The sequence below is a fragment of the Pristiophorus japonicus genome, chromosome 5, assembly GCF_044704955.1.
Source record: "Pristiophorus japonicus isolate sPriJap1 chromosome 5, sPriJap1.hap1, whole genome shotgun sequence".
Lineage (NCBI taxonomy): Eukaryota > Metazoa > Chordata > Chondrichthyes > Pristiophoridae > Pristiophorus > Pristiophorus japonicus.
Window position 1 is genome coordinate 248,823,236 of NC_091981.1, and position 15,177 is coordinate 248,838,412.

At 44.0% G+C, this 15,177-nt stretch overlaps 1 protein-coding gene across 7 annotated transcripts in view; it reads right to left on the reverse strand.

Annotated features, from left to right (window-relative positions):
• Positions 1-15,177, reverse strand: part of arhgap12b (Rho GTPase activating protein 12b) — a 281,212-nt gene that overhangs the window by 140,512 nt on the left and 125,523 nt on the right. For all 7 annotated transcript variants that reach the window (XM_070881529.1, XM_070881531.1, XM_070881530.1 and 4 more), the window contains 2 exons: positions 9,663-9,803; positions 8,782-8,862 (listed from right to left, as the gene is read on the reverse strand). In XM_070881529.1, coding sequence (XP_070737630.1) covers positions 8,782-8,862; positions 9,663-9,803 — 222 coding nt within the window. The remainder of the gene's footprint in view (positions 1-8,781; positions 8,863-9,662; positions 9,804-15,177) is intronic.

A 15,177-nucleotide genomic window follows, 5' to 3' on the forward strand; every position in this document is an offset into this window, starting at 1 on the left:
TGAAAAATGTGAGTTTTAAAAAAAAAAAGAAAAAAGGTATAGGCTGTAAGAGAAATTGAGTAAGTAAATTACAATTAAAATGTAAAAAGTCTGCATTAATCTGAGCACATCATAAGGCTATTTGGATTTTATAGTGCCAATAAAATTATGTAAAAATAACCTAGAGTCAGGATCCAACCTGGATACAGAGTGTGAAGTGAAGTGGGACTGCCTCGTCGAGGAAGTCTCATTCCAGTTTGCTCTGGAATTTGGTCTGGCTCGGACTCTGGCAGGGAAGGGGTACTGAGGTGAATGATCAGCCATGATATTGAATGGTGGTGCAGGCTTGAAGGGCCGAATGGCCTACTCCTGCACCTATTTTCTATGTTTCTATGACTCCAGATTAAGACTACATATACACTATAACCAGCATACCTGCAAAACAGTGACTACATTTTTAGTGCAAATACACTCACTTTTCCAGTGTAAATCCATTATGACTTCAAGTTCCCTACTTTCACATGTCCTGTTATGTGCCACTAATTCACAAATTACTTTATTCTCAATGACCTCACTACAAATAGTGTAGGCATATGTACGAGGAAGAATATGCTCTTGCCCCTGTATGAATAGCATTCAGCATTTATTTTGATGAGTTTTATTTAAAATCAGCTGCATTTGAGTAATAACAACATAGTTTTGTGTTGCTGCTGCAGTGTTTCTGTAGAATTGTGGCTACATAATTTGTACAAGTTTAAAAACACAAAGCTCCTCCATTGAGTCAGTAGAGCAAGTACCCAGAGGTGACATATGACAAGAGGACCCTTGTACAGCACCCAGAACATTTGGTGTGAACTCTCCTCCCACCCCTGATTTCCAAAAACATAGCAAAAATTCAGTGTTGACTTTGGCCCAGAAATTGCGGTCGGTGGCTTCCTGCGGGCAGATGCCTCCAACCAAATTTTTTTTTTTTTTTTTTTTTTTATAAACGAAAGTACCTGGTGGTCCTGAAGGAACATAGGCCCCAAGTTTCCACATGTGGCAAAACAGGCGCCCCTCCGAGCTGGGCGCCCGTTTTTCGCACCAAAAACGGCGCCTGAAAAAAAACGTGCTATTCTCGAGCGCTTTGCAGCTCGATGTCAGCTTGGCGTGGTGCCCAGGGGGCGGAGCCTACCACTCGCGCCGATTTTGTAAGTAGGAGGGGGCGGGTACCATTTAAATGAGTTTTTTTTCATGCCGGCAACCCTGCGCGTGCGCGTTGGAGCGTTCGCGCACGCGCAGTGTGAAGGAAACATTGGCACTCGCCCATTTTAAAAAGTGCTGCAGAAAAAGTGAAAATTTGTTTATTGAACCCTTGCAAAGGCTTGTATTTTAATTTTCTTGATATTTCTGTGTGTGAGGGTGAGGGAGTGCATTCTGTAATTAAAGATAGACTGTGATAAACGGGACACATGCACTTGTTTGAGACTATTCAAATTCTTTGTAGCTGTTCAATTTTTAAAATTTTTTAATAAAACCACATTGCCCTTCCATGATCAGCACTGAGGCTTCTTGCAGCTTTCTCCCCCTGCCGTCGGTCAGGCCTGTCGGGAATGGCTGCCTCAACTTCTGAGGCTTCCTGCAGCCTTCTCACTGCCTCCCTCCCCGCCGTCGGAAACGGCTGCCTCAAGTTCTGAGGCTTCCTGCAGCCTTCTCACTGCCTCCCCCCACCCGCCGTCAGGAAACCGCTGCCTGAAAGGCCTGCCTGAAGCACTTTCACACAGGTAGGAACATGGTTTATTTAATCTTTTCTTTGCTTATAAATTTTTATTCAGGTTGGATTTATTTGTATAATATTTGTATAAGTATAACTAAAGATTTATTGTAGACTGTAATGACTTCCCTTCCCCCCCCCCCCCCCCTCGTTCCCAACGCCTAATTTGTAACCTGCGCCTGATTTTTTAATGTGTAGACAAGGTTTTTTTAAGCCTACAAAAATCTTCACTTGCTCCATTCTAAGTTAGTTTGGAGTAGGTTTTCACTGTGGAAACTTTCAAATCAGGCGTCAGTGGCCGGACACGCCCCCTTTTGAAAAAAAAATTCTGTTCCTGACTAGAACTGCACAAAACTTAAATGTGGAGAATTGCGATTTCTAAGATACTCCATTCTCCAGCAGTTGCTCCTAAAAATCAGGAGCAAATCATGTGGAAACTTGGGGCCGTAGAGTTGCGCTCCGAGGCCTAGCTGCGCAGTCCTGCATAGGGGCCCACGTTGTCCAGGAGCGTATGTGCAGCCTGGGATCACTTGCGCCGGACCAACCAATGAAAATGCAGCATCCCATTCACAGTAATGGCGATCTCCGTTTGTACGGAGATCACTATTTGTATGAATGGGGATACCCCCAAAACACCTAAACATTTTAATTAAGAAAAATTCTTCATATATTTAAAATTAAGTGAAATTGAATTTAATTAATTAAATGTTTGAGTTTTGAATTTTTTTCATCTGTTTTAATATGGGTAAAAATAAACTTATCTTAATGGACAGAGTTTTAATATAAAAATTATTGATAACATTTTAATTTTCTATCTTTTAAAACTCTGACGTTGGTAAATGCAGGCCTTACCAGGCTTTTACTAGGCGTAGAGTTTGAAGGATATTCACTGGGCAAATAGATGAATTGGATCAGTTAAAAGATATTTTGACAGTTCACAAGTGCCGGTTTTGGGCGCATGCGCATCGCGCGCCGAGTACTGGCACTTGCAGGGCCTCTACGGACGTGTGCGCACATCGTACGTGCCCATAGAAACCGCGATTTTTGGCCCAATATAGTTCACTGACAGCAAAGCTGAATTCTGCAACAGTTTGTTTATTGTTTGCGCTAAGTCACTGCTGATTAGTGAACTTTTATATATTTATACACAAAGTTAACAAACAATATTACAGGTGCAGTGATACGATAGATGGACATGGACAACTGAGTGGCAATTCGTAGCATTAAAAAATAATCAAGTATGACACATATTAAAGACCAGCGAGCCACACAATCCTTCCCACTTTTTGAAGCTAAAGCAGCACAATCGAAAATTAGGAAAATGGCAACAGAACAAAGGATGACCAGAAAAAAATTGCTTTTTGGTCAAACTGGCCACTCCTCCACATCCCTCAAACAGAGCAGCACATTCCGCACCCTCTCCCACATGGCAAAAGCCCAGGGAGTGATGTAAGTGACTCAGCCACCTGCTCCTTTTATGAGCCTGTTCCCAAAATTGCTGTAATTCTAGCATCATTTAGCCAACAATTACCTGAAAATCAATGTAAAGAAAAAATTGATATAACTGCTGTGCTCTTGAATTTTAAATTAGTAAATAAAATCTTTTCAACATTAAAATGTGTGTTGAGAAGCAAAATAATGTGAGTCTTAGGAAGTAATGCTTCTTCAGCTGAAATGTTTCCTGTTGTTATCAAATCTCACCATTTACACTGGAGAAGATTTAGCAACAATAGCACTGAAAGTCAGAAGATTGGCACATAGACAGTTGTTCATAAGCAATGTCAAAGTGACTTTACAGTAACTGTACATGCACAAACCTTGCAATTCCAATCTTGCCACTCTGGCAGGATCTTCAGCGACAGAAGATAAATAGAAGGATAATATTAAAGTTCTACAGAGGGACGCTATACTAGATGCTTCAAACCCTGAATCTATTTGAACATAACATAAGAAATAGGAGCAGGAGTAGGCCATTTGGCCCCTTGAGCCTGCTCCGCCATTCAATAAGATCATAGCTGATCTGATCATGGACTCAGCTGTACTCGCCTGGGTCTATCTAATTGTAGCCAGAAAATCTCTTGCAATGGCTTCTCTTCCCACTCCCGCATCGTTACCTCTGGTGTCCCCCAAAAATCTGTCCTTATCCCCCTCTTATTTCTCATCTATATGCTGCCCCTTCACGATATCATCCGAAAACAGAGTTAGTTTCCACATGTACACTGACGACACCCAGCTCTACCTCTCCGCCACTTCTCTTGACCCCTGCTTGGTATTTACATTGTCAGATTGGTTGTCCGACATCCAGTACTGGATGAGCAGAAATTTTCTCCAATTAAATATTGAGAAGACCGATAAATATTGGTCCCCGCCACAAATTGCGTTCCTAACCACTAACTTTATCCCTCTCTCTAGCATCAATCCGAGGGTGAGCAAGACTGTTTGCAACACAAAAGCAAAATACTGTGGATGCTGGAATCTGAAATATCTATCATCCCTTTTTTCTCTCTAATCGCTCCTGCCTTCCACCCTATCACAGACCTTCCTTTTCGTTCTTTCTTCCCCTTTCAGTGCTTCTTAAGAATGTGTTCTTTTCGAACATTCGCCAGTTCTGACGAAGGGTCGTCGACCCGAAATGTTAACTTTGCTTTTCTCTCCAGAGATGCTGCCTGACCCAGAGATTTCCAGCATTTTCTGTTTTTATTTAAGACTGTTCGCAACCTAGGTGTCATATTTGACCCTGAAATGAGTTTCCAGCCACATATCCACGGCATAACTAATACCGCCTTTTACCACCTCCGTAACATTGCCCGCCTCCGCCCCTGCCTCAAGCTCTTCTGCTGCTGAACCCTCATTTTTGTCTTTGTTACCTCTTGATAACTCCAACTCACTCCTGGCTGGCCTCCCACATTCTACACTACGCAAACTCGAGATCATCCAAAACGCAGTAGCCTGTATACTAACTCGCACCGAGTCACAATAATCACCCATCACCCCTGTGCTTTCTGACCTACATTGGCTCCCAGTTTAACAGCGCCTCGATTTCAAAATTCTCATCCTTGTTTACAAATCACTCCATGGCCTTTCCCCTCTCTAATCTTTTTCAGCCTCAATCCCACAAGATGTCTGTGCTTCTCACATTCTGCCCTCTTGAACATCCCTCATTATAACTGCTCAATCATCGGTGACCGTGCCTTCAGCTGTTTGGGCCCTAAGCTCTGGAACTCGACTCCCTAAACCTGTCTGCCTCTCTATCCTCCAATAAGGCACTCCTTAAAATCTACCTCTTTAAACAAGCTTTTGGTCATCTGTTTCAATTTCTTCTTTTGTGGCTCAGCGTCAAATTTATCTGTTTTGTCTTGAAACACGGGTGTGAATCATAGAAGTTTACAGCACGGAAGGAGGCAATTTCGGCCCATCGTGTCCACGCCGGCCGACCAAGAGCTATCCAGCCTAATCCCAATTTCCAGCTCTTGGTCCATAGCCCTGTAGGTTACGGCACTTCAAGTGCACATCCAAATATTTTTTAAATGCGGTGAGGGTTTCTGCCTCTACCACCCTTTCAGGCAGAGAGTTCTAGACCCTCACTACCCTCAAAGTGAAGACATTTTCCCTCATATCTCCTCTAAACCTCCTTCCAATTACTTTAAATCTAGGTCCCCTTGTTGTTGACCCCTATCCACTCTATCCAGGCCCCTAATAATTTTATACATTTCAATCAGGTCTCCTCTCAGTCTCCTCTGTTCCAAAGAAAACAGACCCAGCATCCAATCTTTTCTCATAGCCAAACTTCTCCAGTCCGGACAACATTCTTGTAAATCCCCTCTGCAGCCTTTCCAGTGCAATCATATCTTTCCTGTAATGTGGTGACCAGAACTGCACACAGTTCTCCAGCTGTGGCCTAACTAGTGTTTTATACAGTTCAAGCATAACCTCCTTGCTCTTGTATTCCATGCCTCGACTAATAAAGGCAAGTATTCCATATGCCTCCTTAACCAGCTTATCTACCTGGCCTGCTACCTTTAGGGATCTGTGGGCCTGCGCTCCAAGGTCCCTTTGTTCCTCTACACTTTTCAATGTATTTAATATAATTTAATGTGTATTCCCTTGTCTTGTTAGACCTCCCCAAATGCATTACCCCAGACTTCTCCGGACTGAATTCCATTTGCCACTGTTCGGCCCACCTGATCAGTATATGGATATCTTCCTGCAATCCGCAGGACGTTTTACTACATTAAAGGAGCTATATAAATAAAAGTTATTATTATGCATTGATTTCTTTAATTATCCTGTTCTTCCCATATCTATCACTTGGCTGGAGAAGTAATCCTGAGAAGTCGTGCTATAAACTGGTTTCCTAAACTCCTAAATTCACTTTACAGGACTACAGGCCTTTCTTTGCCAACATCATTGACTCCCACGTGGACCATGATGACTAGTTACCATTGCTCCCCTTGCACAATCTTTACCAATCTATTTGATGTTTCCCTTATCCTAGCACATAGGAGGTAACAATGCAAATTCTCACATCAAACCGCTCTAAAGATTGAATCCTCTCTCACTACTGCATTTCTAGCTGTGTTGCTAATCTTTCACCCCGAGCCATCTTGTTTGTTGCTGCAATTCATATTTATTTGATGGGCCTGTCCAAGGTCCTCATTTTCCCATAAAAGCTAAAACTTTTCAAGAAGCAAATCTGTTCGAGAGCACCTGTTCTCACCTTTCCTTTCTGCCTTTTCCCAACCCTCAGATAGTCACTCATTGTCAGTCCTCCACTGCCTTCTCCCTATCTCTATCTACCCTCTCAAACTCACTCCAAAAACTGCTCTCCCTGCTTGATCTGCCCCATAAGAACGTAAGAAATAGGAGCAAGAGTAGGTCACTTGGCCCGTTGGGCCTGCTCCGCCATTGATTAAGATCACGGCGGATTTTCTGCCTCAACCTCACCTTCCCACACTTTCCCATTGTCCCTCGATTCCCTAAGTATCCAAAAATCTATCGACCTGTCTTGAATATACTCAACGACTGAGCATCCATACCTCCAACTTCTTCTCAACTTGAGATTTTGTTCTCGAACAAAGAGTTGGTGACACTTCCGTCAGTATCTTGTGCTCAAAATTCCCACATCTTGTAGGAATGTCACATCAATATCCCTTCCTGCGCTGACATTTTTAGGTTTAGTTTGTTCTATTTTCAAGTTTTGCTAACTTGCTAATAATATCAGCTAGTCTACTTAGCACCTCCTTCCACCTCTGCATCTAATTTCCATTCTCACCCATTTCCACTTACTCTGTGATGTGCTCTTAGTTCAAGCTGGACTCTTGCTAGGATCTCCCTTTATATACCTTGTAGATACAACTGGGCATTCTTCCCCCAACTATGCAATATCTAATTGAAATCTGGCTAGCGACCTACTTACTGTTAATTGACAGATGGGAGTGTGTGGTCTGGGGGTTGGGAAGAGATGGAGAGAGGAATGAAGAAGATGCAAGATGTAAAGCAGCTGCATGGATGATCTGGGAAATATATTCGTGAGCTCCTTGCACTTGGTCAAATCTCCATTTACAGTGGGTAGCAATGTGCTGGAAATAGCAAGCACACATCCTGCGATACTGTGATATGGTCCAGGTGAACACTGCTCCCTACTGGGAGCTCAAGACAGGGTGAAAGAGAAAATAGGATCTGAGGAGGCGGTAACATCATTTTCATTTAATTTCCATTATTTTTTCAAATTTGGCACTCAGAACAAAAGGTGGACATAATACACAATGTTAATATTTTTGATCTAAATATTTCTCCAATAAGAATGATCTACTTTGAAAGAAACAATTAGCTAAATGTTGCATTTTTTCCAAGGAAACTTTGAGGGTGTCGCTTGTCGTATCGGAGCTCCGAGTAGAGTGCTTGTTTTGGGAGTCTCCTGTCAGGCATGCGGACAATGTGGCCCGTCCAGCGGAGCTGATCGAGCGTGGTAAATGCTTCAATGCTGGCCTGAGCAAGAAGACAGACTTTGGTGCACCTATCCTGCCAATGGAATTGCAGGATCTTGCGGAGGCAATGTTGGTGGTACTTCCCCAGTGTTTTGAAGTGCCTGCTGTACATAGTCCATGTCTCTGAGCCATATAGGAGGGTGGGTATCACTACTGCTCTTAAACCATGAGCTTGGTGCCAGGTTTGAGGTCCTGGTCTTCGAACACTCTCTTCCTCAGGTGACCGAAGGCTGCACAGGCACACTGAAGGTGGTGTTGGACCTCGTCGTCGATGTCTGCCTTTGTTGACGGTAGGCTCCCGAGGTATGGAAAATGGTCCACGGTGTCCAAGGCCTTGGCGTGGATTTTGATAACCGGGGAGCAGTGCTGTGTGCTGGGGGCAGGTTGGTAAAGGACCTTTGTCTTACGGATGTTTAGTGTAAGGTCCATGCTCTCGTACGCCTCGGTGAAAATGCTGGCGATGGCTTGGAGTTCGGCCTCCGAGTGTGCGCAGACGCAAGCATCGTCTGCATACTGTAATTCGATGACGGAGGATTGGACGTCCTTGGATCTGGCCTGGAGGCAGCAGAGGTTGAACAGATTCCTGTTTGTTCTGTAATTTAGCTCCACTCCAGCGGGGAGCTTGCTGAGGGTGAGATGGAGCATTGCAGCAAGGAAGATCGAGAAGAGCGTTGGTGCGATGACTCAGTCTTGCTTGACCCCGGTCCGAATGTAGAATGGGTCTGTGGTGGATCCGTTGGTCAGAATAGCCTGATCCTGCCTTCCTCTTCCAAGAATGGGATACAAGAAAGCTCATACTTGCCTACTGTGCAGCTACACTTTGATTGCTAATGTCACCTCTTTAAGACAGATCATAATAAGTGTTTTGCAAAATATTCAACAAAAATACTAACAAACAATAATGAAGCTCTCATCTGAACCAGGGACCAAACATACATACAAAATCACAACTGAAAATAATTTTCTAGTGTCACGTGAAACTCCAATCTCACTCACCAGGTACACAGAATCAGGATTAAGGCCTTAGTCATTGCTCAGCATTTGCAAATGCAACACACTCACCTGTGGCAATTCCCATACAGATTTGGATCCATCTGCTTGATAGTAATATGGTCGGCCTTGATCATCGATATGTTTTATCCACTGTAAACAAAGACATGGTTTTACATTCTTCTACATCTGTTCACAGGCTTCAGCACCGCCTTAAAATTACATCAAATAGGTAATGGAAAATTATGCTATTCTGCATGAGCAATATGTTCCACTAAAGCTTTACTCCAAACTCTCTATGGCCAACAGAAAATATTGAAATTAGGACATGGGAAATTAGCAACACCAAGCTTCAGAATGTAATAGGACTTCAGTCAGTTCTTAAAAAATAACACATCAACTGCAATAGTGACAGTGTCAAAGGCTTACTATTTCCTCAGGTGATGAATGCATATTAATTGCTCTCAGAAACTTGTTACTTTTCCATTCGCAAATCCTTAATTTAAAAAATATAAATAACTGTTCTAATGACATTACCAGACTATAACAGATCTGCTCAACTTCTTGCAATCTAAAAGAAGTCAAACAGAAACTTTCAAGGACATCCAAAGCTCTTTATACCAAACAGCACAAGCATGTAAATTATAGCTTGCCCCTAAAATGTGATCCGCTCCCCATCGAAAATGCCATCAATAAAAATTCAGATTGATTGATAGGATTCCTTTTCATTTACATGCACCTGCACAAGTAGTTCATCCAGTACTGCCAATATAAAATTGTGCTTAATTTAGAAGATTGTCAAACTCAATCCAATGAAATTGCCAATGCATTAACCTCTACCACTGCAATTCACATCAGTAAAAAGAGCTGTACAGATGTTGTTTTTCAAGAAAAATAGTACAGTAAGAGCAGACAGATATGGAGCAAATCAACTAGAGAAGAAATCAAAGTACCTTTTCATTAGTATATTCATTGACATACAAAGTTTGGCCACGTTCATCCATTTCTTCTGACCACCCTCGTGGAGGTAAATCAAACTGATTATCTGTATGGCTGGAGTAAATGCTGCGGCAGTTCTCTTCTGTGATGTGATGCTGGAAGCATTTAGAGAAGGAACATGTTGTGCTTTATGTGTCTGATTATGTAAGCTTCAGGCATTTGAGAATTGCTGTTACTGAAAATATACAGGAGTAGATACAGATTTCCCTTTGACAGAAAGCACCCCCTTAATTTAAAGGCAAGAGAAATGAAGCAAGCATTTCATTCAGTGTTCTCCCACAACTGACCAAGAATCATAACAAATATGGTATCCTGTTTTTTTAATGCAAATAAGCTCCTTTAAATCAGTGTACTTGCACAAGAATCAGGACCATCTTATCCCCCCACGAAGTCCTGCTCACCCATCACTGCTTTCCTCGCTGACATTGGCTCCTGTTCCCCAGAGGCTGAGATTCTAAATTTTCGTCCTTGTGTTTGAATCCTCGCCTTCCCATCTCTGTAACTACCTCCAATCTACTACATCCCCTTTGACAGCCATGCTTTCATCTGCCTCGGCCACCTTCTGAAATTCCCTCCGCCTCGGCCACCTTCTGAAATTCCCTCCATAAACCTCTCTGTTTCTCCACTTCCCTCACCACCTTTAAAACTCTCCTTAAAATTCACCGCAACCAAGCGTATAATCACCCCTTATGATGTTATCTTCTTTGCTTTGGCGCCCATTTTTGGCTGATTATACTTCTGTCTTGGGACATATAAGTTCAAGTTGTTGCAGTTGTATTTGCCCCATTCATCTCCTGAATGTACTGACGTATGTTAAAGTATGGTTCCATGGGCACTGGTGCATTGCTTAACTGCCAATTTTTCCTGTGTGAGCTTAGACTGAGCATTTAAGAGAAATTTGAACTGATAGAAAGAGTCATCATGGATTTGTAAAGGGTAGGCCATGTCTAATGAACCGAATTGAATTTTTTGAGGAAGTAACTAAAGTAATAGTCTATGAATGCAGAAGGAGGGGGTGGGGATGTGTATGAATACAATTGGGGGGGGGGGGGGGGATATCTACGGATACAGACGGGGGGGGGGGGAATGTCTACGGATACAGACATGGGGGGGGGGGGGGAATGTCTACGGATACAGACATGGGGGGGGGGAATGTCTACGGATACAGACAGGGGGGAACGTCTACGGATACAGACAGGGGGGGAACGTCTACGGATACAGACGGGGGGGAACGTCTACGGATACAGACAGGGGGGAACGTCTACGGATACAGACAGGGGGGAACGTCTACGGATACAGACAGGGGGGGAACGTCTACGGATACAGACAGGGGAGGGAACGTCTACGGATACAGACAGGGGGGGGAAACGTCTACGGATACAGACAGGGGGGGGAACGTCTACGGATACAGACAGGGGGGGAACGTCTACGGATACAGACAGGGGGGGGAACGTCTACGGATACAGACAGGGGGGTAATGTCTACGGATACAGACAGGGGGGGGGGAAATGTCTACGGATACAGACGAGGGGGAATGTCTACGGATACAGACGGGGAGGGAATGTCTACGGATACAGACGGGGGGGGAATGTCTTCGGATACAGACAGGGGGGGAACGTCTACGGATACAGACAGGGGGGGAACGTCTACGGATACAGACAGGGGGGGAATGTCTACGGATACAGACAGGGGGGAATGTCTATGGATACAGACGGGGGGGAATGTCTACGTCACAGACAGGGGGGTAATGTCTACGGATACAGACAGGGGGGGGGAAATGTCTACGGATACAGACGAGGGGGAATGTCTACGGATACAGACGGGGAGGGAATGTCTACGGATACAGACGGGGGGGGAATGTCTTCGGATACAGACAGGGGGGAACGTCTATGGATACAGACAGGGGGGGAACGTCTACGGATACAGACAGGGGGGGAACGTCTACGGATACAGACAGGGGGGGAACGTCTACGGATACAGACAGGGGGGGAACGTCTACGGATACAGACAGGGGGGGAACGTCTACGGATACAGACAGGGGGGGAATGTCTACGGATACAGACAGGGGGGAATGTCTATGGATACAGACGGGGGGGAATGTCTACGTCACAGACAGGGGGGTAATGTCTACGGATACAGACAGGGGGGGGGGGGGAAATGTCTACGGATACAGACGAGGGGGAATGTCTACGGATACAGACGGGGAGGGAATGTCTACGGATACAGACGGGGGGGGAACGTCTTCGGATACAGACAGGGGGGGAACGTCTACGGATACAGACAGGGGGGGAACGTCTACGGATACAGACAGGGGGGGAACGTCTACGGATACAGACAGGGGGGGGAACGTCTACGGATACAGACAGGGGGGGAATGTCTACGGATACAGACAGGGGGGGAATGTCTACGGATACAGACAGGGGGGGAAATGTCTACGGATACAGACAGGGGGGGAAATGTCTACGGATACAGACAGGGGGGGAATGTCTACGGATACAGACAGGGGGGGAATGTCTACGGATACAGACAGGGGGGGAATGTCTACGGATACAGACAGTGGGGGGAATGTCTACGGATACAGACAGGGGGGGGAATGTCTACGGATACAGACAGGGGGGGAATGTCTACGGATACAGACAGTGGGGGGAATGTCTACGGATACAGACAGGGGGGGGAATGTCTACGGATACAGACAGGGGGGGAATGTCTACGGATACAGACAGGGGGGGAATGTCTACGGATACAGACGGGGGGGGAATGTCTACGGATACAGACACGGGGGAATGTCTACGGATACAGACTTGGGGGCGGGAAAGAGAGAGAGAGAAAGAGAGAGAGAGAGAGAGAGAGAGAGAGAGAGAGAGATGTCTATGAATTTTTATATGTACTTCCAGAAGGAATTCGATAAGGTTCCACACAAGAGACTCTTATCTAAAAGTAAAGCTTATGGAATTGAAGGCAAATTATGGACTTGGTTGAAGATTGGTTAGACTCTAGAAGACAGAGAGTAGGGATAATGGATATGTACTTGAATTGGAAGGAAGTGTCTTGGAATTATTTAAACCATTAATAAATATAATGAATAGTTGAGGCCCCAGCACAATGATGAGCATAATCCTATCCTTATCTGACTTTTACAAACAAATACATATTCCGAGAGGGGTCACTGGATAGAGACTGTGAGCATGGTTTTGTGTTATTTCTCTTTCTGGCCCAGGAACATCAATTTTCAATATTGATTACTATACATACATGCTGAACCCACAAATTTAATATTGCAGATGAATTTGGAGTTTTGATTAAGAGTTCTAATTATGTCAAAAATTAATAATAATTTGTGAGATTGGTGGAATGAAGCTAATTAGGAATTAAATTCCAATCCAATTGTAATTAAATTTGATTTGGGGATTCCATTAAATCTGATTACGGGATTCCCATTGGAAATGATTCAAATCAAATTCTGTGCTGTGATTGGAGGACCAGGCCCACGTGATCCCAGGTATGCATCTGCATCGCCTGCGTCCCTGGGCCATTACACTGCCCTCCGCCTCGCAGCATCACAGCGCAAATTTTCGCAGCCTCACCGCCATCAGGTAGGTGTGCTTTCCTTTCATGGGTTAGAGGCGTACTCTGGAACCGCAATTTTTGGTCCAATACGCCTTTGAAATTGCTCTGTCTACTACTTTAGCAGTGGTGCTAACTTAGTGGCGTTAAAGGGCTGGATTTTCGGGTCTTCTCCGCTCCGTTTTTTGTTCCGGAGCAGCAACAATGGCAGCGGTGAGGTGATTTGGCCGGGCGATCAGCCTCCAGCGCATCGCAGCGATCCTCAGGTCTGGTTTTGTGGCGGCACAGAACAGCACCGCACGGAAGAGTTGTATGTAACGCCCCTGATTGCATCGCCGGCACGAGAATTGACTCTTGCCCGACCCTGGGAAATCAGGGCGGTCCAAACATCCCGTCGGGGAAGAGGTGAGTAATGGACTCCCAAGGTAAGTGTGATTGTTTTTTCTTTTACTTTTTTTTAGCGATTTGTGTTGTGGTGGCGTTGGCAATGTTTTAGGAATGTTTTTGTGGTATTCATTTTAGGTTCCCACCCACCCCCCACACACCCAGGCATCTCTCGGAGCGCTCCCAGGCCGGCTCAGGGGTTTCCCATTCTACCCAAGAGAGATGTATGACCCCCTTCCTTAACGCTATTCCCCCTGATGCAGAGTTTTGGGTTGTTATTTCCCTTTCTGGTATATATCCCTTTGCTGCCCAAACTTAATTACTGAGGTGTAAACTAATCCAGGGCGCTAACTTTCCAGTCCAATCGCCATTATCGCCCAGAAACATTAAAGCCGAAAATCCAGCCCAAATAGTTCAATACCTCTGCTACATTTGTGGAGAAAGGAATTTTAGATGAATGTATTAAGCATTAATATGCAAGTATCTTATACTTCGGTGACCAGTATTTTAACTTTGATCAATTATAACTACAACCATTCACAAAAAAGATACAACATAAAATTTTCACGCTAATCCTGACCTGAAGCTGCAGAATACTATATTCCTTTGGGCTACCAAATTGGTTAACAAAAATGTTTTCAAGGGGCAGAGCCCTACCTCAGTAAAATACAAACAGTTTATTCATGAGGAAACCTTTCTGACAATGTGAACCATGTGCTACTGTGTTACAAAAAATTTCAGACTCTATTGCTGCAATTTTTCGGTCCATTATTAGGGAAATGCTATTGCATCCCCTTCAGGTTAGAATTTTTGCAAACATTGTGTTCATCATTATTTTCCAAATTTTCACATCATTTACACTGAAAAACATAAAGCTGTCATGCGCTAAATTCTTTAAGTGTTATGCAGCACAACTCATTCCTTCAGTCATCGAAATACATCAAAGTCACAAATCCATCCCACAAACACACCAACGATGGGAAGTAATATGCACATTTTGTCCCACACATTAATTACTGAGATCTGTGCCTTTTTTTGTTTAAAAAGGCTTTAAAAGATATCTTTGCTCGCCCCAGAAAGGATATCTCTAGGTTTTTGTAAACATAACTTCGGTATAGATTTGACCTCTGATGCTTATACAGCACCTTGAAGAAGTGTGTATTAGTGAAAGATTTGTCCCTGGACTGATCTTTGCTACTAGACTCTATGGGCTTATATATAAAACCTAAAATACCACTGGCCTTTTTTATTCCTCTATCTATCTGCACTCTCACTTTCAAAGAATTATGTAATAACATCCTTCAAACTCTCCATTCCTCTACACACTTCAGTAACTTTCCATATAACCATTCCTTGCTTTTCCTCCGAAAATGTTAAGAGTAGTAAGGGACGGAATACTTGAGGTTCTGATCATCATTTTCCAATTCTCTCTGGCTACAGGTATGGTGCCGGAGGATTGGAGGACTGCTGTCGTTGTACAGTTGTCTAAAAAGGAAGAAAGGGATAGACCGAGTAATTAGA